Source organism: Rhinatrema bivittatum, chromosome 10, assembly GCF_901001135.1.
Source record: "Rhinatrema bivittatum chromosome 10, aRhiBiv1.1, whole genome shotgun sequence".
Taxonomy (NCBI): Eukaryota; Metazoa; Chordata; class Amphibia; order Gymnophiona; family Rhinatrematidae; genus Rhinatrema; species Rhinatrema bivittatum.
This window is the reverse complement of record NC_042624.1, coordinates 103,839,132-103,863,956: the sequence shown is the minus strand read 5'-3', so window position 1 is coordinate 103,863,956 and position 24,825 is coordinate 103,839,132. Positions and strand designations below refer to the sequence as shown.

At 42.8% G+C, this 24,825-nt stretch overlaps 1 protein-coding gene across 3 annotated transcripts in view; it reads left to right on the top strand.

Moving 5' to 3' along the window:
* NFIA (nuclear factor I A) overlaps positions 1-24,825 on the top strand; it is a 512,744-nt gene that overhangs the window by 235,697 nt on the left and 252,222 nt on the right. For 2 of the 3 annotated variants that reach the window (XM_029618603.1, XM_029618601.1), the window contains exon 3: positions 12,401-12,466. The exons of the other annotated variant lie outside the window; for it this stretch is intronic. In XM_029618603.1, coding sequence (XP_029474463.1) covers positions 12,401-12,466 — 66 coding nt within the window. The remainder of the gene's footprint in view (positions 1-12,400; positions 12,467-24,825) is intronic. 3 annotated transcript variants of the gene reach the window in all.

Here is a 24,825-nt window from a genome sequence, read left to right as displayed (position 1 = left end):
TGGAATGATGTCTGAAAATTATTTGGTCATCAACCCCTTGCTAAGAACAAAGGAAATAAATCCTTTTCAATGTTCCATTCTTACAGGCTTGGGGCAGCACAGTGGTTCTCAGATGCAGTCCTGGGGTCTCCCCCAACAGATCTGCTTTTCAGTGTGTTTGCAGTTAGTATGCATTCGAGATACCTACGTTGATTTGTTCGGTGAAATCCGGTTAATTTGCCTCAGTTGGTTAACCCTTAAAATGAGCCTGAGTTTGAAAACCACTGTAGCACAGTAAGCGGATGACATTTTTAATGGCCGTATATACTGTACTCCTCCCTTTTCCTGCAAGTGTTCATGGGAAACTGTTTTGCACGCGTTCCGCTATCTTACAAAGGCAGATTCCATCCTTTCGGAGATTGCGTGTTATCTGATAAACTGGGCACGTCTGCCTTGGACAAAGAGCTAAGATGGATCCAGGAGATTTGCAAAGGACGACCACTGACTCGGCGAATTGGGAATTTGGGATTTATTTTGTGGATCCCCAATCAGGCATTACATTTTTGAAATAGAAATTTTATCGTATTCTGTGCCTGGTCATTAATTCCAGTCCACCGTTCGTGAAATATTTGACCCATTGCTATAGAAGAAATTGTGTGGACAGAGACTGCATGTCTCTTAAAGTTATTGCTGTGGTTTAGTTCAGGGTCAGCAGCATTTTTTAGACAAAGTTCCAAAAAGCACACAGTATCACTCAAAGTGATGTTCATAGGCTGACCTCTCTGCCTCCAGAAGCAGTGGGAGGTGTTGAGGGAAGGTAGGGTCGTCCCCCCCCCCCCCCCTTATGTTGATATCACATTTTCAAAATGTGCGGGCCAGTTCTCATCATCTGATGGATCATGAGATTAGCAGAACTGGCTCGCAAATTTTGCTAAAATGAGTGCAGTACCATCTTTATAGAGGGAGTAGCATGCTGGGAGAGAGGTCAATGGTGGCATACATGCTGGGGATTACCAACCTCTGGTCTAACTGCTTACAGCCTGGCCAGATAAATCTGCCATAGGACTTCCTTTTGAGATATTCTGTTCTTTAATTTTTATACTCCTTTTTTCTCCCAAAGGAAATCAAAGGCAGTTAACATTATTCATAAAAAAATAATACAACACATCAAAAAATACCATACAATAACAGTTTGTCCTTAAAGTACCCTGTTCCCTACTCTCACTAGAAGAGCAATAGGCTAAATTACATAACTAAAAATATTGCTCCCTCCCAATAATACAACAAAATTGCTCAACAATCAATCTAAAATAAACAGCATTAACATAACTAAAACATAACTCCCCCTACATTAAAATTTAAAAATGTAAAAAAAATAAATAAATTCAAACAATCACTAGAATGAATGAGGCTTTTATCTGAAACATTCAATCTCCATTTGCTATTTGATATATAGGTTAAAACTATATCTGCAAATATCCTTTAGGTCTTTTTGAAGACTTATTTAGTCATACCAGTACTGTGAGGGTTATAACCAATTTTGTTTATTTACTTGTTTAAAAGATTAAAAGACTATTCAAAGTCCTAGTTGGATACCATTAATCACATGCATAATAAAATACATTGAGCTAACGACAAAAGGAGAAATTTACATCACATAACGTAATAAAAACAGAAACAGAGGCAAGAATCAGCTACCTGCTTTCCAGAGAAGCCTACTCATCACAAGGTGAGCTACTCTCATTGCCTCCTCATATTTAGGCCTTAGTATGACAGTTAATTGATTAACACTAGGGCCTTCCGCTGCCTCATAAATGCCTGGGTGCAAGTTTTAGCTCTCCAACTGGATTTCTAAGTTAGAGAATTCCACAACAGTGGACCCTTCACAGAGAGCATCCTAGCTTAAGACTTGGAAATCCTGACGAGGTGAATTGACTGTACATGTTAAGCAAATTGTGGAACTTGTTGCCAGAGGATGTGGTGAAAGCCTGGGTTTAAAAAGGGTTTAGACAAGTTCCTGGAGGAAAAATTCATAAACCATTATTAGCTGTGTAGACTTGGGAAGCCACTACTTATTGGATCTGTTCTTTGGGATCCTGCTGGGTGCCTGTAACCTGGATGGCCATTGTTGGAGACAGGATGCTGGGCTTGATGGATCTTTGGTCTTTCCTAATATGGCGATTCTGATGATAAAGCGATAACCAATGTGGAATTTGCTATTATGCTCTAGATCAGGGCTTCCCAAACCTGTCCTGGGGACCCCATAGCCAGTTGGGTTTTCAGGATATCCACAATGAATATGCATGAGATAAATTTGCATAATCTGAGTGTGCAAATTTATCTCATGCATATTCATTGTGGATATCCTGAAAACCCGGCTGGCTGTGGGGTCCCCAGGACAGGTTTGGGAAGTTCTGCCCTAGAGAGCAGAGTTTCAAGTATTAAAGGTCCCCTTCCTCAAATTTCTGACCATGTGCACTTCCTCTAGCTGGCCTGAATAAGCTGGTCCTTCATTGCAGCATACTTTCTCCCAATAAAATGTTTGTATGAGATTAGAAGTTGCTGTCTCAGCTTTACAGTTTGTTACGTTTTGTTCAAGTAGCAGTGCACTCGATTCTGACAGAGCTGATCCTCCACTCTCTCTTGTGGTGACCCTAATGACCTTGAGTCTGGAGGGACCAGGACACACAACAGATAGATTTTTATCTTAACAGCCAAGCTTCATATTTATTTACTGCATTGTGGCTCATCTTATTTCCGTAGGCAGAAGATTATACACAGTCTGGAGTACAGGGGATGGATGGGTGGGAAATAAGTGCTGGGGAAGGGAGGAGCCCAGAATCAGACTTGGATTATTACTTAGTTATGTGTCAAGTCTTTCCCCATATGCTTTAGGACGAAGACCACTGATCATTTTAGTAGCCGCCCTCTGGACTGGCTCCATCCTGTTTTATACCCTTTTGAAGGTGCGGTCTCCAGAATTGTGCACAGTATTCCAAGTGAGGCCTCACCAGGGACCTATAGAGGGGCAATATCACCTGCCTTCTTCTGCCAACCATTCCTCTCTTTATGCACCCAACCATCTTTCTGATTTTTACCATCGCCTTATCCACCTGTTTGGCCACTTTAAGATCATCAGGTACGATCACCCCCAGCTCCCGCTCTTGCTTCATGCATGGAAGAATTTCACCCCTCTGCTGTGCAACCTCACCTGATATCCGCATCCTTATACCCTGATCCATCGAAAGACAATCAGAAATAAGGGGGGAAAGGATACAGACTCCTCCCACCCTAAACTTTTCATGTTTTGAACTCAAACATAAACTTTGGCAATGCTGTGTATACAAAAGTATACAATCTTTGTGATCCAGAAGAGGCCCTTTCTCTTCCGCCAAGATGGAGACATCCCAGCGATGCATAAACGTGGCACATATTTCCAAGAGGAATTGTAAACTACCCCAGGGGTAGGCAATTCCTATACTTTACGGGCATAGGGAGGTCTGGCTTTCAAGTTAAGTAGACCAATAAGGGGGTAAGTTGCTCCGTCTGCACTGGGGCCATTTCTCTTTCCTCCGGACACTGCACCAATAAACAGGATATCAAGACATGAAGGACTGAAATCTAATGAAGCGTCAGAGAGAAACAATGAACGCACCTTCCCTTTGAAACTTGCCATGGGTGCAAAGGACTCAGGGGACCTTGGCACCTGCTTTTTAGATGGGTAAATTTTTTTTTTTTTTTAAACAGAAAATAACTCATATAGGCTTGTAAATACAATCTGTGCATGCTGTTTTCCAATCCCCCCTCCCCCCCAATGAATGCCATCCCAAAATGTAGCTCAGCATGTGCTGCTGTATGCAGAATTACAGTCGTATGGAGGGAAGGCAGATAGCCAGTTTACACAGGTCTATTCCCACTTAAATGGCTTTTAAAAGAGTCCTCAGATTGTACCTGTGCAGTGGAGATCCTGTAAAAAATATGTGACCTGTCTATACCTGGCCTAGTCATTTGCCAGGAAAGGCTGCCTTGGAGGCCACAGGGGCAACGGTTGGGACAATTTGGTCATTGCTTTCCAAATCCTGGCAGAAAATCAATAAAAATAATATAAACCTAGGAATTATTTTTGGTTAAAATTGCCCATATCTCAAGCCATGTTTTCAGAGGGTGGGAGTAAGTACCGTGCGCCATGAGAGTTACAGTGCGGACAGATCAGTTTCTCTGGAAATAGCTGATTAACGCAGCTGCGAGCAAAACAGATATTCTTTCTCATATGTATTGCAGAAATTATTTATTTAAAGATTTTCAAAGCTCTCTCTACTTAGCTGCTCCCAGCAGCAAGTGGATTGGTGGGGGTGCTGCTGGGCTCGCTGTCATCAGAACCAAATGCAGGCACCATACCAGTACTTGAAAGCATAAATCTAGAGACCAATGTACTTACTAGTGCCAAAGTTCGTTAAAAGCACCTTTAATGTGCTAATGTAAACAATGCATATTATCAGCATTTTTAATGTGCATTGTTTAGCCATGATGAACTTCAGCGGTAAGTCTGTGCAAAATAGGCACTGAGTTGCAGAATTATGCAAATTGTCTTATTACGTATGAACACATAGTTAAATATCACGCGTTAAAACATAGGAGCACACACTCATAGCCATTACTGTGAGAAACTTTATAACCCTGGAAAGTGTAGTTAAGTTTTTTTTGCACTAATAGTAGCATTAACATGCCAGCTTTAACATAAATGATCTTTAACGTGGAACTGATTTGCCAGTGATCACTATAAGCCCCTTAATGCAAGATGATTAATGTGTGGAAACGGCCTGAGTACTCGCCATTTAGTACATTGGCCTCCTTGAGTGGTTGTAAAAATTTTAAAAGTGGACTCGGAGAAGATTTTTTCAAAAAGGATTGAGGAGAAGGATTGAGGACCATGGCCATCTGGACAAGTACACAATTTTTATTTCAAAACAAAAAATTCAAAATATAGTGAAGTAAATTTTCAGTAGGTCATCTAATTGGCACTTTGTGTGCCTACTTTTTTGCCACAGAGATCGAGATGATAGTCAGACACAGAGTATTTGCATCCTTTGTGTTTGACTATTATCTGGATCTCTTTAGGATAAAAAGTATTAGCATGTAGACTTGTTATGCGGCTGGAAATACAGGCCTGCACCATTTGAAACGATAGCTTGGTAAATATGCAAGTCCTTTGCACACATAGAGCCGGATTTTCAAAAGGTTACGCGCGCCGGGCCTATTTTCAAAAGGCTCAGCGACGCGGCGGTCCGTGGGTAGGGCGGGGCGGCCCGGGGGCAGGGGCGTGGTCAGAGGCTCCTGGCACAGCGGCCATTTGCTGCTGTGTCTGGGATCGCATGCAGACAGTCGACCGGCACGCACAGCCCCAGGGCTGAAGTAAGTTTTGTGCCAAAAGAAAGGAAAAGGTAGGGGGAAAGGGCAGGGGAGGTATGGGAAGGGAAGGTGGGGTGAGGGGGTAGGGAACGGGGAAGGCAGCGCGCCAATCCCCGATTTTATAACATGCGCGCGCAGGCGCGTGCATGTTATAAAATCGGGCGTACGTGTGTACGCACCGGGTAGTGCGCGCACACGTATGCCACACACGCTCCTTTTAAAATCTACCCCATGTTGTTTTAAAATGTCTTTCTCGCCTCTGCAACGTAGTGCCCCCATGAACGCTGCTTTTAAGTGCGTCTGAAAGTATTTTTCTTCCTTACACTTGTTTTACTTTTTAATGCATACTCTTATGTTATTAGTTATTTACGTTATAATGTATTTCTCACCCCTTGTTTTATGTAAACCGACATGATACGAACTCCGTGAATGCCGGTATAGAAAAATACAAATAAATAAATAAAAAAAAAAATTGTTGCACTGTCAGTCTATTGAAAATCCATTAATGATTCAGCCATTCTGCCTGTCTAAACCCTGCTTTTGCCCATATAGTCTCCCTCTCCCTCAAGCCTTTGAAAATGTACCGCACCACTCGTTATAGCGTAAAAGGAAAGGAGTTTGAGGTTAAGATCAAATTAATGAAGAAGACCCGAGAAAATGTCAAGCTGATGGTTTTAGAAATCTGTAATGGCCTGACCAGTACATGGCCCTCCTTGTTCATATCCGAATACAGCTCTGTGGTGCATGAGAGAGGATTGCCCCTGATATTTTTAATTTAAGGGGATTCCTGGAATTTCTGTTAGAACGAGCAGGTCATCATCCTGTCCCAGAAGGGCTCGGTTTTTGAGTGGAAAAACGACATTTACACAAGTGCTGCCTAAAAAGCTGGACTGTTAAAAGGAAAAAAAAGTTTGGGTGTCTTCTACAAGATAGGCCAGTTAAACACAATAGTAAGGAAAGCCGCGCCAGGTACAGGGCATCCCGAAACTGGAAGGGTGAGGATTCTGGCCCGTTCTCCGCATGCTGTTGTCAGAGGCAGGGTGCTGGACAAGGTGAGCTGGGCGTGTGATGGTGGTGGGGAGTTTTTTATTTTTGGATGGAGGAAGGGATTTTTGTCCGTCCAGTTTCCTCCTGTTCCTTTGACCTTCTAGCTCAATAGGTATCAGCCTCTGATGAGCTATGGCACCATTATCATTAGCCGTCACGTGTAAAAAAAACCCAGGATTTTTCTCTCAGTTTTTATAAATATATTTTTTAACTCTCTCACGACCACTCTAGCTCAGCCATCACAGCCCCCAGGAGCATCAGATCATGCACCTCCAGAACCCGATAGCCATGCCCCTTCTGACCACCTCCAAACTCCCCTTTCCCTCTCCCCCATGAGGCTGTAAACACTGCCTTCACAGTATCCCTATCCCTGGCTGGTCCAAAGAGCAGACGGTGGGCTTGGTATTGATCCCAGATCTCCCTCGAGACAGTGTGCGGCAATACCACTGGGCCAGCTTACAAGTCCCAGGTGTGCTCAAGGTGCATCCAGATGTTGTTGGGTGTTGTCATGGATTGATATATCAGAGCTTGTGGATAGCATGGGGATAATGTAATGTTAGTCAGAATCTGTTAGTACTTGAAATAAATCCTTTTACCATGTTCTCCAATTGTGCTATGTAAGAGCAGGATTGTGAAAACCTGAATTATTCTGTTAGGATATTCTACTGGTATATTCTGATGACGGTATCTTACTAAGTTGTTCTCTTGTAATAAATTGCTGCATTTGGAATACTTGCTGTGAATTTTTGTTAAGTGTGGTTCTTGTTGATTGTTCTACTTGCCATCACAACCTATTAGTTATGCAATAAATGCAGGGGTAGATATTCAAAAATATCCAATTAAATAACTTAGCCCGATAAGGCTTATCCAGCTAACTTACAAGGACTATTCAGCTGAATATCCCCCCAAAAATCGCTAGTTAGCCAGATAAGCCTTATGCACTTACCTTTAGCCCTGATATAGAGCAGGTCTAACTTATCCAATTAACTTAAATAGTTTAAATATCGTTACTTATCCAGCTAAGTTACTCAGATTAGTAGCTCCTCCCCAGAACACCCATATCCCGCCTACAACTAAGCTGAGCAGGACTGGTTATTCAGCCACCACCACTTAGCCAGATAAGTCTGTACTTATCTGGGTAAGAAGCACTGAATATCAGCCTCTCAGTATTCAGAAAAGCTGACTTTGCATGCAAAAGCATTTAATGGTTAGAAACAACTGAACTGAGCCTGCACATAGTCAAATGTGGGCTAGCAACAAGTGAAATGAACTTCTCCAACCGGGGCTTTTTTTTTTTTTTTTAATTATAAAACCACAGTTCCCAGGGGTATAAAAATGAGTGCAGCACATCGCTTTTCTTCAGAATACCCATTTCACCCATTTTTTCAGAATACCCATTCTGATGCAAAACCATGAGAAGGATGCACAATTTATGACATCACGTCAAAGGCAGGGTTTGGAAATGGGATTAGCCATGCAGTTCCTTCGAGCTGTTATCACACTCCTGAGGGTTGGAATATAATGTGACACAGTATCCATCCTCGGAAACCACATCTTTTTTTTTTTATCCAGGTAATTTAGAAAGAGTCATTTCAGTCAACCTGCCTGCATGGGCTGAAGTCTGCGGGCACTCTCAGGATTTCCAAAGTGGATTTAGGCGTTTAAACCCGTTGCGAAAGTTTCTGATTGCGTGCGGGACTCCGTGCAACGTAGAGGAGAGCAGGGCACAAGTTTGTGCGTGCAGATTTGCACGCGTACTTTTTGAAAATTGAAAGTGTACCACTAAATCCCAATCCTGTCCCAGCTTCAGCCCTCGGAACACATATTTAGTATGCACCTGAAAGAGTGCGCGGCATTGTGTCCCACAAGTACTTCTGAGGGCCGTACCCACCGGGATTTTTTTCAAAGAGCTTCTTATGCGCATAAAAACCGGGATTTGTGCCTTTGAAAATGACCCCCTCAATGACTTACCCGGCTAAAACGTAAAACGTTCAGCGGGGCAGGAAACTGGAAACTCGGGATTTGTCTGGCTATGTTCTGAACATTGCCGGACAAACCCTTTTGAATATTGACCTCTACTATCTGTATCTCTATCTGTGTCTGCATATATCTAGATAAATGTATATGTCTATATGAATTTTGTGACTGGAGGTCAGTGGTTATGTGGCATCATTAATAGCACAAGGCAGAAGAAATGTCAATACACCAGAAGGAAGGTTTTCAAGTGAAGTACAGCTCAGTGGCCTGACCTTCTGATCTCACATTGATATCACACTGATATGTGCTCAAGTCTCAGACAGCTAATTCTCAGCCTTGCAGACTCAGAGGCACAGGAAAGCATTTTGATGCAGATGTGGGTGGGTGTAGCTAGATTTTTTTTTCCAGTTTCTTCTTGATTATAACCTCTATGCTGCCTCAACTTTACACTGGTATTATGACCAATAAAACCACTGAGGTCCTTCATTAACACATTTGGGGCAATTTTTACAAATGTTTGCTACCTTCTCTACTGACAGTTTACCATTGGTTCTACCTTTTGCTGCCTTCCTTTTCCTCCAGAACATATTGGTTGTCACCTGTCTTCTTAAGGGATTATTTCTGGGTTTACCTTTATTCTCCCCGTACTCACGTCTGTCTCCCATCAGAGATCCGTTTGCCCCCACATCCATTAGAAAAACAAAATATTCTAGTAGTTATCATTCGGATCTTTCCTTAAGGGCATACAGAAGTGTACAAGATGTCACATGGTTACACATTCATTGCTCTTAAGAGCTTACAGTCGTAGAGGCTGACGTAATAAGGTGCCTGCAGCAGAGCGTACATTTTGTATATGCAAACTTTACTGCAACGCAGCAAGGAGTTTTGTGCACAAAAAAATGTGCGCGCAACATTCCCGTGTTTAACTTAGCGCCCTCGCATGGAAATTCTAAACTAACGATGGCTTTAGCCATTAACCCTAATACAGAGACATGCGCTGGCTTACCTCTTGCTTTCTTAGCGCTGGAAACTTAACTCCTAGTTTCCAGGGGTAAGTTTATGGGTGGAAGCTGGCATTCCAGTGCTGGCGCCTGTTGTTGGTATTTTATTTGCAGAAAAGCATTTTTTGTGTGCATAAATCATATATATATATATATGGAAAACATGATTTGTACATATAAACGTGATTTCTGTGCATAAAGCATGATCTATGTGCGTAAATCATGTTTTGCTGTGCGCTAAGCCTTTTCTTCGCATACATTTTCTAGTTTGTGTGCATTTTTTTAACTCCCAATGCATTAGCTTACTTTACCAGGAGTTAAAAAAAAATTTAAAATTAGCTTGAGCATAAGGAAACTGCACTGAATTTGAGTGCACAGTTTAATGCTCAGCTGTTTACTTCGGCCTCTTAGTTTGCTCGTATCTGACCATTACAAACTTTTTTCCTGGCCTTGCAGTCTGCTGTTCCTCCTTTGGGTTTCCAGCTGAATCAAAACTGGCCTCTGTTGGGCTATAGTGCCAGGAGCCTTCATTCGCAGCTCCATGGACAGTTTTCTTCTGCATCCCTTAGCAAATCTTTTAGCCCAGTCATTGCAGCAACAGTCCTGGGACGAGGGCCACCCTCCAGGGCGCCTTCTGAAACCTGTAATTATGGGATCTAAATCCGGCCACTAGGTGTCGCCATTGGCAAATAACTGGGACTCCCTCTCCTACAAGGGCTGTAAATGCCTCTGCAACATCCTCAGTCCCAACCAGTCCGACATATGACAGTGGACAATTCTACCACTAAGCCACTGGGCTGGCAAGAATGTTACCTAATTAGCAGGCCGATACAGTAAAAGTGGCCTGTGCGCACGCTCTCCCTGCGTGTGCACAGGCCACTCTCCTGTGCGTGTGATTCAGTAAAAAAAATATTCAAATTAGGGCCCGCAGTAAAAAAGTGCTAGGGAAACTAGCGCATCCCTAGCGCCTCTTTTTTGACAGGAGCGGCGGCTGTCAGTGAGTTTGACAGCCGATGCTCAATTTTGCCGGCATCGGTTCTCAAACCCACTGACAGCCACGGGTTCGGAAACCGGACGCCGGCAAAATTGAGCGTCCAGTTTTCAACCCGCGAGCTGCGGGCCGATTTAATTTTTTTTTTTTTAATTTTTAATTATTTTTAACTTTTGGGACCTCCAACTTAATATCGCCATGATATTAAGTCGGAGGATGTACAGAAAAGCAGTTTTTACTGCTTTTCTGTGCACTTTCCCGGTGCCGGCAGAAATTAACGCCTACCTTTGGGTAGGTGCTAATTTCTGAAAGTAAAATGTGCGGCTTGGCTGCCCATTTTACTTACTGAATCACGCAGGAATAACTAATAGGGACATCAACATGCATTTGCATGTTGCGGGCGCTATTATTTTTTGGGGGGGTTGGACGCGTCTTTTCGACGCGCTATTATCCCTTACTGAATAAGGGGTAAAGCTAGTGCATCAAACGCGCATCTAAACACGGGTTAACGGTGCGCTCAGCTGGAGCGCACTGTACTGTATCGGCCTGTATGTAATCTGGTACAATGTGACTTAGTTGCCAACATGCCAGTCAGGCCTAGATTTATCCTAACACTGCTTTATACCCTACAAAATTTTAATATAGTTTGCACTGAATGGAAAAATACCCAGAGCAATTGTTGGGTAGTTTATGGTATCAATAGGAGCATCTTGGTAGAAAAGAATATTACTGCACTTCAGTCATTCAAAAGAAGCTTTCAGGGGTCAGATTCATGTAGAGTAATAATACATAAAGCCTCTGCTTACATCCCTGCTTGAAAATGTTGTCTCCACACTTGGTTGTATGATGGATAAAGTTGTAGACTTATGAACACTCTATACCAATTCCATACTCTGCTTGTAACCTACCATATTTAAAAATAGATTTTAGGAAAGGGGCCTTGGTCTTTGTTCTGTGAAATTGAAAGTTGTGCAGAAAATTATGCACAGGAGTAAATCCCCGCTGAGCTAAGCCAAGTATCCCCTCATGCTCCCTCAAACTGGTTAGAATATCTTTTTTGCTTTATGAGAAAAAATGCCATAGTCTGAATATCTTCAGATATCTGGCCGTGTACGCACTAAGAAATTCTGCAGAATGTGTACTTGGGTTTCCAGGCTTTCTTTGCATGGAAAGTTTTGATCTGCTCACTTTTTATGCAAGTTTGCAGATTGAAGAGAGGGCTAGGTCAGGCCCAGATTTCCCACTAGGCCGTGTAGGTTTGTGTCTAGGGGTACTGCAATGAAAGGGGCACTTCCTGCTTATGGCCCTTTCTCTTAAGCACTGCTCAGCCTTAGCAGCAGCAGCATCCCGTCTGACCCGCCCCCTTAAAGGTGCAGGAGAATTGCTGCCGGCCTGCCCTTTTGCCTTTAAGGGGTCGGGTCTGATGGGATGCTGCTGCTAAGGCTGAGTAGATCTTAAAAGAGAAGGCCATCCCATGCAGGAGGAGGAGCACATTTCACTGTGGCACATCCCGGGCATACACTCCTTCCCTCGCCACTGCATCCCTAGGGACACAAATCTGTCTTGGGGACTCCACAGCCAGTTGTGTTTTCAGAATGCCCACAATGAATATGCATGAGGTAAATTTGCATATCTTGGAAACTCAATATATGCAAATTTATCTCTTGCATATTCACTGTGGATATCCTGAAAATCTGATTGGCTGTGAGGTCCCCCGGACAGGTTTGGGAAGACCTTCTTTTCGCCCTTCCTATCTTCCCACCCCCCCTGCCTAGGGGCCACCAACAAGGTAAATCTGGCCCAGCATAGAAGCTGGACTTAACCTTTTTGCGCACCCGCAGAGTGTGAGCTAGGCCGCAGGATCTTGTCACGCCACAGCGCTCCTGGAACTCTCGCCCTCTAGTTTACACACATAAGCTTTTGAGAGAGCCTGGCGCCTCTGATCCATTTTCCACAGCAGACCCTGTAATTTTGGGCTGTATTTTGTGTTTTTCAGATTCAAGTCAATCTGAAAGTCCCAGCCAGGCAAGTGAAGCTGATATTAAGGACCAGCCAGAAAATGGTAAGTTCTTCCCTGCTGTTGCTCCGCAGCCCTCTGAGCGTCGCGCTTGCTACGGCAGGTCCTTGACGGATGTGCACGTGACATGCGTCCGATGGAGTTGGGCTCGGTCTCCCAACCCACAACGTGAAAAGGTGTAAAATGTCTGGTGTTATTTCTAAAGTGCTGTGAGTGACCAGGGTGCTCTAAAAGAGGAGGGAGTTGTCGCATCGCATGAAGTAACCCATGTGTACGAAATGAACAAGAAGCAAAAAAAAGCGTTAGATCCCTGTGCCAAAGGACTTACAGTGCAGAAGGAAGGCAGACATAGAGGCCCGGCCCTCAGAGGTCACATGGGCTGCATTTTGTGGGGAGCTTAGTAGACAGGCTCATGAAAGAAATAGCTCAAGGAGAGGTGAATGGGCCAGGGAGGGAGGGAAGGGAGCTTCTAAGGTTGCATGGAGACAGTGGGAGAGGGGTGAGAAGAGTAAAAGGCCATGGATTAGTAAGGCCTGTCTATACAGACAGTGTCATTCTGCATCAAATAGACGTCAAGGCAAGGAGGCTGCTTATGTGTTTAGAAGAATATTTTAATTTAGGGATTGTTTTTTTGTTGAAGGCTATTTCTAGATGTCTTCAGCGTGATAAGTTTATCAGTACAGGCGGCCTCAGAGTACATATTCACGAAGCTTCATTACGGCTAGTGATGGCTGTTTTAAATGGGAGGATGGGTAAGCTCCCCCCCCCCCCCCCACTGAAGAGCCCAATGGAGGAACTTCCAGAGTTCTCCAGGCAAGTTATAAGAGAGCATGCAAAGCTGGATCCTCTACTTGATCCCTGTCCTGAGTTCCAGAAATAAACTACAAGAAGGCAATGTTTAAAGAAGAAAAAGAAACTCAAACAGTTCAAACTCTCTACCTCCCCTCTCCCCATTGCTCTTCTCTTTAAAACAATCATATCACTGCAGAGCTGGTTCTTAAAGAAAGTTATAGTGTTCTTCAGAAGATCTCTACAGAAGCGGAGAATCACTGGGGAGGGGGAATAGGAGAACCAAACCAGCAGCTTTTTGTTTTAATGCTCTTTTACCTGGCTTGGGCTGTAAGTGACTGCTTTAATAACCCCTCCGGGAACAAAAGATACCTTGTTCTTTCCAGCGTTAAAAGGAATAGTGAGTATGTGGAGCGGCAACTCACAAAACCTGTTTTGCAACTCTCTGGTAATTAGCCTCAACTTGCAAAGATTTCCCTTTGAATTCAGTTTTTGAAAAGCACAGGCGGCTAAATCGTCTGCAAGGAAAATGCATTTTGTTTGAAATAAATGTTAAATGCGTGTCCCTTGCTGAGGACGGAAAGGCAGAAGGAGATTTCAGCTGGGTGAGCAAACATTAAAGAGCACGTTCTGAGTTATAGTTAATATGGAGACTTGCTACGTGCTGAAGGTAAATTTGTATTTTTATCTGGCCATGAAAACACTGTCTGTAGAGAGGTAGATCCTCAGCAAGCAGCAAAGAACTGGATCTAGTTAACTTTACCCTGATATTCAGCAGTACTTATTCAGGTATAAATGCTGCTGACTATAACCAGATAAAGTTATCCGGTTAACTTTAGGCCTGCTCTTCACCCCCAATCAGAAGTGACTGGGTATCTTTAGCTGGACAGCCCTAAATATCAGCGTTGTCTGGCTAACGTCTCAGAACTCCTCCAACCCTGCCTCTCCTTATATGGGTACATTTGCCATGGGGGAGAGGAGAATTTTAATAACAAAGATTTGTCCAGGTAACTACTGAATTTACCTGAACAAATCTTTTAAATATCATCCTCAAAGGGAATAGCCTTAATGATGCAGTCATTGGACAGGAGATAGGCCTAAAGATGTTGTCATTGGAGGAGGGATAGGCCTTAATGATGCTGTCATTGGAGGAGGGATAGGCCTTAATGATGCTGTCATTGGACAGGGGATAGGTCTAAAGATATTGTCATTGGATGAAGGATAGGCCTTAATGATGCTGTCATTGGATGAGGGATAGTCTTAAAGATATTGTCATTGGATGAGGGTTAGGCCTTAAAATGTTGTCATTGGATGAGGGATAGGCCTAAAGATATTGTCATTGGACAGGGGATAGGGCTAAAGATATTGTCATCAGACAGGAGAAAGGTTCAAGATGCCCCTTTTCTGCCTTCTTATTTTTTACGTGCACATGGGAATATATGTGCGTACTTCGCAGCTTTTAAAATCCACATTGCTAGCGCATGGCCCGCATACGCACATATATGGGCATTTTTGTGTGAGCAATGTTTTTAAAATCAACCTCTTAGTGAATCTTGTTGAAATGATAAGCTCTATGGAAAAGGAACTGTCTTATGTGTATCTGTACAACTCTGCATATGTCCAGAGGATGTGGTGAAAGCTATTAGTGTAGCTGGGTTCAAAAACGTTTTGGCCAAGTTCCTGGAAGAAAAGCCCATAAACCATTATTAAGCTGGACTTAGGAATCTCCATTGCCTCTTCCTGGGATAAGCAGGTTGGGATCTCTCTACCCCTTGGGATCCTGCCAGGAACTTGTGACCTGGATTGGCCACTGTTGGAAACAGGATCCTGGACTTGATGGTCTGACCCAGTGTGGCATGTCTTATGTTCTTAGTAGCACTACAGACAGCTCTCCAACCCAGAACCTTTTTGAACTTCCTTCCTAATGCACACTGCAGCTAGAGCGGAAGATGGAGACCTTAACCTAGTACCTATTGTTTAAGAAAATGACCACTGGCTGTAGAAATAATGAGCAGTATTAGGTTACCAATTTCCCAAAGAAATTGGTAACCTAAGCTCATAATTTTGAGTTGGATACCTAGATCTGATAAATTGTATCTATGCCCTATCTGAGCATCATAATTAATGAAGCTAAATTCAGAAGCCCTAAATTTAGGTTTCCTTAAAAGAGTGGCCAAATCAGGCCAGTGCTAGATGCCGATTTAAGTTACCTAAAGTTAGCTGAATCAATAGCAAGCCAAAATGCAGGCCCCTCAGTCTTAGGCACCCTAAAATTTCATTTAAGTGCCTATATTCACCCCAGAATTAAGACACATAAACCAGGCACCTACTGTAATTTAGGTCCCTAAAGTTAAACTCAGGGAGGGTGATTTTCTAACATCGCAGGCAAATTCATGCGGCAGCAAAATGCAATGCGTTACAGCAATCTTCAAAGCAAACTCATGCACATAAGTTTACTGTGAAAACTATGCGAAAGGCTATGCGTAAACTAATCCGCATAAAACAGAGCTGCACCTGCTCTTGGCAATGTATAACTTGCGCGTGTGAATTTCCGCACATTTTAAAATCAAAAGCATGCATGTACATCTAAACTTTACCCCTACTCTCTGCCCCTCTGTGTGCAGGTAAAAGTAGGCACAAAATTGTTTTTTACACTTTTACGCATGCAGATCTCTGACAATCTTACAACAAGACGTACATGTGAAAACCTATGTTTTATGTGCATAAATGGCTTTTAAAATACACCCCTGAACATTCTCTGAATATTGGTCGCTGCAGGTCAATGTTGAAGACCCTAGCGGACCATGGAAAAGCCTTTCCCTTTATCAGGGACCTGCTCTGTAAGAGACATTAATGACCTACAGAGAAATTCAACGTTTGCCACTGCCAGCTAGTGACTGTCGCACGAGAATTCTGGTAAAAAAATATCCCAAGGCGAGTCTGACCAGAAATATTCAAAGCATGAATCGAAATGCTCATATGATAAAGCATTAACCTACAAAGCACCAGCAATCATTAGAGCCAGTGCTTAAATATAGTACTTGAGAGGAAACCACTTGTGCGCTAGGTATGCATGCAGTTGGATGTGGGTGTACGGGCGTGCATGATTTTACAGAAATACAAATTAGAAGAAAATTATTAAGCGCTCTCCATAACATGCAAATTTTATCTCATGCATATTCATAGTGGATATCCTGAAAAACTGACTGGCCGGGGGTCCTCCAGGACAGGTTTGGGAACCATGTTCTAGAGCAGTGGTGGCGAACTCCAGTCCTCGAGTGTCACAAACAGGCCTGGTTTTCAGAATATCTACAATGAATATGCATGAGAAAGATTTGCATGCACTGCCTCCATTGTATGCACATCTATCTCATGCATATTCATTGTGGATATTCTGAAAACCAGACCTGGCTAAAAGACAGGAAACAGAGAGCAGGATTAAATGGACAATTTTCTCAGTGGAAGGGAGTGAGCAGTGGAGTGCCTCAGGGATCTGTATTGGGACCCTTACTTTTCAATATATTTATAAATGATCTGGAAAGGAATTTGACGAGTGAGGTAATCAAATTTTCAGATGATACAGAATTATTCAGAGTAGTTAAATCACAAGCGGATTGTGATAAATTGCAGGAAGACCTTGTGAGGCTGGAAAATTGGGCATCCAAATGGCAGATGAAATTTAATGTGGATAAGTGCAAGGTGATGCATATAGGGAAAAATAACTCTTGCTGTAGTTACACAATGTTAGGTTCCATATTAGGTGCTACCACCCAAGAAAGAGATCTAGGCATCATAGTGAATAACACATTGAAATCGTCGGCTCAGTGTGCTGCGGCAGTCAAAAAAGCAAACAGAATGTTGGGAATTATTAGAAAGGGAATGGTGAATAAAATGGAAAATGTCAAATGCCTCTGTATCGCTCCATGGTGAGAAGGCACCTTGAATACTGTGTACAATTCTGGTTGCCGCATCTCAAAAAAGATTTACCATATTTTTCGCTCTATAAGACATACTTTTTACCCCCAAAAGTGGGGGGAAAATGTCTGTGTGTCTTATGGAGCGAATATTAAAAAAACCCAAAAAAAACCTAACTACAACCAATGTTTTTTTTGTCCCCATTTCTCATCCCAACCCTTTAAATTTAATTAACTAAAACCCCCCATCCTCCTGACACCCCCCCCCAAGACTTGCCAAAAGATCCTGGTGGTCCAGCGGGAGTCCGGAGCGATCTCCTGCACTTGGGCCGTCGGCTGCCAGTATTCAAAATGGCGCAGATAGCCTTTGCCCTTACTATGTCACAGAGGCTACCGGTGCCATTGGTCGGCCCCTGTCACATGGTAGGAGCAATGGACAGCTGGTGCCATCTTGTGGATTGGCCACTGTTGGAGACAGGATGCTGGGCTTGATGATGATGGATGATGGTCTGATCCAGTATGGCATGTTCTTATATTCTTCTTATGTTCTGTTTGTGGCACTTGAGGACTGGCGTTCGCCATCACTGCTCTAGAGCATTCTTACCTCTGAAAAGGGTTTGCTTCTTGTGCATTTTTTATATTTTTGAGGTGTTTAAATGTTTGTATCATGTCCCTTCATCTTTTCCCTCCACTGTAGTGTACTATACAGTGTATTGTGGTAAAAAAAAAAAAAAAATTCATAAGTCAATATTGAGTGTACAACTCCATGCTAGCATAATAGATAGAGGAATGTATCATCTTACACAACACAGTTGATTCCTGAAAATTCTTTTTTCACTCAGCGCATAGTTAAGCTCTGGAATTCATTGCCAGAAGATGTGGTTACGGCAGTTAGTGTAACTGGGTTTAAAAAAGGTTTGGATAAGTTCCTAGAGGAAAAATCCATAAACTGCTATTAATTAATAAGCAATAGTAACTTGTGGTTTATGTAATGTTGGGGTAGTTGCCAGGTACTTATGACTTGGACTGGACACTGTTGAAAACAGGATACTGGGCTTGATGGACCCTTGGTCTGACCCAGTATGGCATATCTTATGTTCTTATGTTCCTGTCTGCATATTAGCAGGTGAGCCCTAGTTTCGGTGTAGATTTTTTTTTTTTTTTGAATTTGAGGGAGAATTGTTGTAGTTCCTCTGTTTTTAGTCAATACTGGCTCAATCCCCTTTGAATGCTTTGATGTGTTTGTGATATTTCTTGGGAGGAAAGTTTTGTTCACATTTCCTACCCGAGAGACAAGAGTGGGGAGAAGGATTTTCTCCTCTTTATTTTTGAATCCTTCAGCTCAAAAGCTCTTTGTGCCATCTAAGAGAACTGTTAAGAATAGGATTTGCCTGTGGTCTACAGTTTTTGGGTGGGAGGTCTGGATGAACTGGGGGCAGGAACTCAGGGTTAAGTGCTAGGGGGTATAACTGAACTGGATTAGAATTGGGTGAACTGGTGGAAGTATCGACAAACGGGGCTGGCATTTGGGGTGTGCTATCTGTGTGACTGCATGGGGCATCATGCTTAAGGGGGCACCACTGCCCTCTCTCTCTCTCCCACATCAGGTCTGCAGGCAGGAGCCTCGGGAACACTGTGCAGGAGGAGAAGGAGGCTTCTCTCTGTGGTGGTGGGAAGAGGAGGAGAGTAAAGAAAGAGAAGGCATTGCTGCTGGACAGGAAAGGAGGGATGTTGAGGTGGGGGAGATAGAAAGGGTGTTTTATTGGGCAGTGTGGGCGAGGGAAGAGGGAGAAGGGCAGAGGATACTGGCACTGGGCAAAGGGTGGGGGAGTAGGGTTAGGAGAAATGGGAATACTGTGCTGGAGTCTCATCCTTAAAGGCGGTCCTTACAGCGGAGGGGGGGTGTGTGTGTGTGGGGGGGGGGGATTTAACTACCCCTGCACCACTTTTGTGGGCAAATAGAGGAGCTCAGTGCTGTCAATCTGATACCTTTCAATTAAAAAATGGTAAGAGAGCTACCCCTCCTCTATTTTTCTGTTTGTGGTCACTTCAGCCGTCTTCTTCTCCTCCCCTCCAGTTTAATGGTGCACTTTGATTTCCTGTTTCGTTTTTTTATTTTCTTAAGCCCGTTCTCAAATTGCTCTTTAGACCTCAGCTCCTCTCTCATTTCTGGCAGTCTAAGCTGGAGTAATCCCTTTTCAAAACCTGTCTGCATTTCCACTTCAGAGACAGGAAAGATGAGATTGCTGAACTGCAGGAGGCAGCACTAGTTCCAGGGCTTTGGGGGCCGATCTGCTATGTATTCCTGGGCCCCCCCCTCGCCCCCACCTCACCTGCTGCACAACGGAAAACATTTAAGGAGAAACACCAAAGAATAAAGCAATTTACGAGGATAAGTCACTGCTGCCTCTAGAACCCAAGTCTCAGATTTGCCAAGTACTGTCACAGCTCCTACAGAGAGGAGAGAGGCCACCTTAGGCCAACAGAAAATGCTATATTTAACCCATAATTCTTCACAGTCTTTTGACATGAGGGACATACTGTGCCTGATACAACATGACACCGGCCCTAGGATAAAAGTTCAGCAGGGTGCCTGGAGGATCAGACATTCAGCTCCTCTTTTTTATGAGAGGAACTTACATGCCTGACCTGCCATATGCTGTGCTAAAAAAAAAATTGGAACTATATTTCAATAGTCGTGTCCCCTACTAAGGCCCGGACTTAAAATATGACTGAAGCACAGAGGGACAGCGGTAGTCAAACATTTGCAGTTTTCTGTGAGCAGGATGCCCACAGAGTTGTGTGCCTGGCAAATGCCTAAACTCATATCCAGTTGCAAAAAAAGCAAGTTTACCAAAGGCATCCCTATTTTGTGCTCTGGCCTGATCTAGCAAGTATTTGCTCCTCTTTGTCTAGTTGAATAATTCTCGTCTGTGATTACCATTTAAGCTTGTGGTTGACTTTTTTCATGGGGGCCCTGGAATGAGCAAACTGTTCTCTGAGAATGGCGCATTCTGCACTTCTTTAAATATATGCAGTGTTGCAGCTATGTAGATAGATATAAATACTTTAGACATACTAACATGAGAAAGGTAAGCATTATTACTCAGAACAAAGTAACAGTTTGTGTTATGAATATCTACAGCCATTTCATGTGCACCCGGACATGGTCAAGTTGTCAAGGGCTCTTTGCAGTTGATTTATTTTAAATATTTCAGTCTTGAAAACTGGAAAAAAAAATCATATATCTTCCAGTTTACCATAATATGCCAAGGGCCATATGTTGGACCTTGCTTTTTTATCCAATGCATCTAACAGTAAAATGTGCATAAATAATATGGGGACTGAGACTGATCATTTATCATTTGAAACTTGTAAACCCCGAAGATGTAGGCCCAACAATCACTGAACCTAGAAAATGGAATGTAGTGGTGTTTGATGACTCGCTTCTCAGGGACACAGAGACATCCATATGCTGACCGGACATCTACCAGGTGCCAAAATCCAAGACATTATGGAAAGATTTCCGAAAATCCTGAAGTCTACTGACTACTGTCTGATGCTCGAATGATATTGCTGGATACCACACAGATCGAATCAAAAATTACCATGGCTCTAGAAGACAACATAAAGCAGATGTGTGCACAGGTAGTATTCTCCTCAGACCCAGTCAAGGATAAAGGCCCAGGCAGAGATGAATAAATGGCTGCATAGATGGTGTCAACAAGAGCGTATTAGCATCTTGGAGCATGGATTGATGATTCAAGGGATGCCGAGAAGAGATGGGGCTCACCACTTGAGGAAGGGCCGCAGCATCTTCCAGAACAAACCTACTGAGGAGGGCTTCAAACTGGGATTGTCTGGGATAGGTGAATAAAGTCCTTGGATAGGTAAAACATTAAACTCTTGTTTAGAAAAGGGAGAAAAAGACAATATATGGAAAGCTATGCACACTAAGGCTCATAGTATGGGAAATAAAGTACCAGATCGAGAGGCAGTCATGGAAGAGGATGCAGTGGCTGCTCGGAGGCATGGCACATAGAAAACTATGACTAGGATATAGTTATACTGGGTTATAATTTTTTCAGGCAGTACAGGAAGAAAGGAAGGAGTATGGTGCTATATATACAAAATAATATTAAAGTAACAGAGCTACAAGACTTACTAGGTAAGGAGGAGGTACTGTGGGTTAATCTGGAATGAGGGAATGGATCATCTGTTTATACTGGTGTAATATACAGCTCTCTATCGCAGGCAGAAGAAATGGAGGATGTTCACAAAATTACTATGAAAAGGGAGATACTATTTCAATCTGCCGGATGTTTGCTTGGGACTGTGTCTTCTAGAAGCAGAGATATCCTAGATTCTCTTCAGGGAGAATTGTTATGTCAACCGGTAATGGAGGGACTGCTACTGGACCTGGTGGTTACCAATGAGCACAGTGTTTCTGATGTTGTAGTGGACGATCATCTGGAATCCAGTGATCACGGAAAGGTGTGGTTCAGTATTAGAACGCATGTAATGAAAGGCCATTCAAAGGTAAGGGGCCTAGACTTCAGGGAAACTAATTTTGTTAAAATGGGGCAGTACTGAAAGACTCATTGGCTGGATAGGAAAATATAAGGAAAGTGGAAGGGCAGTGGGCAAAACTGAAAGAAGATATTATAAGGACAACTAAAGTAAATAAATGAAATAAATGACAAAGAGGCCGCTATCGTTTTCTAAAGAAGTGGCTGAAAGGGTCCGGAAGAAAAGGGTTAGCGCTCACTACAGGAGATCACAAAGAGAGGAAACCAGGTGACAATATCTGGAAAGTAGTGAAGAATGCAAATGGAAGAAAAATAGCAAATATGGTAAACCGGGGGGGGGGGGGGGGGGGAAGACTTTTTTTGGGGGGGATATGCTAGTGATGGGAGGAAATGCAAAAGTCTCATTGTGAGACACAGAGGTGAAGGGGAGGAATATGTAGAGGTTGACGAGGAAAAAGCAGAATTGCTTAACAAACATTTCTGTTTGGCGATCACTATAGAAGGGACAGGAACAGGACCACACAAAACAAACACAATTAGGATTGGAAGTTTTCAGAAAAGTGTGTTCATGAGGAACTAGCTAAAGTATATAAAGCAATGGGGCCAGACCTGATATATCTAAGAGAAGTTCTGGTAACTCCATTGACTGACCTGGATTAGAGGCAGGTGGATGTGATTCCTCTTCACAAAAGTGAAGGTAAGGAGACTGGACTCTACAGGCCGGTCAGTCTGACCTCTGTGGTGAGCAGAAATCACAGCTGAAACAGAGGATAGTGCAGTTTCTAGAATCCAATGGATTACAAGATCCGAGGCAGCATGGCTTTACCACAGGTAGGGCTCTGACAATTCTGATCAAGGTTTTGGAGTGGGTAATGAGAGAACTGGATCAGGAGAGGGCACTTATTTAATGTGTTTGGATTTCAGCAAGGCCTTTGACACAGTTCTGCATAGGCAACATAAGTAAATTGAGCATCCTTGGTATGGGTCCTAAAGTGATTGGATTAGAAATTGGTTGAGTGGGAGGCAACAAAGGGTAGTATGAATAGAGTTGAGGAAAGAGGCATTACTATTGATGTGCTGCATGGATCGATCCTTGCACTAGTTCTTTTCAAACATTTTTGTAAGTGACATTACGGAAGGATTTTTAAAATTTTATTAATTTTAAAATCTTATAATCCGCAAATCATTGACTGTTCAGTGTGGATTGTAGGGATAAGTTTGTCTTTTTGTAGATGATACCAAAATCTACAACAGGATAGACAGCCAGGAAGGTGCAGGAAACATGAGGAGGGATCTAGCAAAGCTTGAGGAATGATCTAGAATCTAGCAGCTAAGATGTATTTATTTATTTATTTTACAAATGTCTATTCCATTGATCCATGAATTTCAGCAGATTACAATAAAATCAAACAAATAAGCAATAAACAAATAGCACAATAATATCAGACACCACAAATTGTACAAAATAAAATATTACAAATATGAAATAAGCAGGAACACAAAAAAGAAAACAGATCAGTCAGGAAAGGCCAAGGTGAAAAAGTGAGACTTTAGCAGTTTCCTGAAGTAGAGCCAATTCCTCTCTGCTCTAATTTCCAACAGGAGGCTATTTCATAGGGCAGGGCCAGCAATGGAAAAAATATGAGACTCGGCCAGCCGTGCCTGTTTGAGGAAGGGAATTTCTAGCAGGTGTTGAAAGGAAGAGCAGAGACTATGGGCCAGTTGATATTTCTGAATGGAGGAAATTAAGCACGGAGGGGCTGACTCATGAAGGGCCTTAAAGATCCAAGGGAGGATTTTAAATTGTTCACACCATGCAATGGGCAACCAATGAAATTCAGCTAGGACTGGAGAAATATACTTACGTAGAGGGGATCCAGAGATTAACCGGGCTGTTGAATTTTGTATTTGTTGAAGGGCATGAAGCTGAAAGTTGGGCAAGCCCAAGAGGACAAGATTAAAGACTGAGTAATGGTGCGGAAATCAGCATAGCCGAGAAGTGATTTCAAAGGACGCAGTAAATGGAGCTTCTAATAGGAGGATTGAACTAATGATCCCATGTGAAGGTGTACAGACAGGGAAGAGTCAATGAGGACCCCCAAGTTATGTGCCTTCAATTATATAGGCATGGTGTGACCTTCAAATAAAAAATTTGAGTGGGTGTCGGTAGGCAAAGCTCTAGAAAGGAGCATAATTTCAGTTTTCCTGCTATTAAGGGCCAGCATCTACTGTCATGCAGCTGGTTAATTTTCCAAGAGCCGAAGCAAATGCCAAGAGAATGAGAAAGAAAAGCTGTATTTATAGTTTAAAGGACTAAATCAGACAGAACTGAGCAGAGAAGAGTAAGACAAATGATAAAGAGGGTAGGGGAGAGAGAGGAACCCCGAGGAACACTAGTGCTCAAGCAGAGCAGATTAGAAGAGGTATCACCAATGACCACTTCAAAGAGACTATTAGAAAGAAAGGAGGTAAACCAGAAGTAAACAGTAGAAAAAAATGCCCAGTGACTTCAAATGGCCTAGCAAAAGGTTATGATTGAGAATATCAAAAGCTGAAGATATGTCCAATAGAATTAGGAGGTAACTAATTCCTGAGACAAAACCTTACTGGATACTATCGAAACTTGAAAGTTGGAGGGATTTGATGTTGTATCATGGTCGAAAGCCAAACTGAGCTATGGAGAAGATTGTTATTCTCCAGGTAGTCCTGCAACTGGATATGGATTACTTTCTCCACAACTTTAGAGAGTAATGCAGAGAAGAAATAGGATGTTAATTTGAAGGATCTGCAGAATCCAGGTTGGCTTTTTTCAATAGGGTGTTGACAACAGCTACTTTTATCAGAGAAGGCACTCAGCCTTCAGCTAGTGAAACATTTACAATTTCAGTGATGAATGGACTCATGTTGGGGTGCAACACGTTGATCAGGGTTAAGGAACAAGAACTGAACACACAGAAATTGTCCTTCAAATGTCCTAATATGGCAGTCATCTTAAAACAAGGGGCAGGAGCAAAGTCATGCCAACCAACATCTGAGAGAGGAGGGGGAAACACGCACACTGGTGAGGTAGCATCGCAGATCTTATCTATCTAAGCAGATTTATTGAAGAAAAATGAGGCAAATGTTTTGCACAGGGAATATGAGGCCGTTAAGGAAAGACATGCCAGAGATG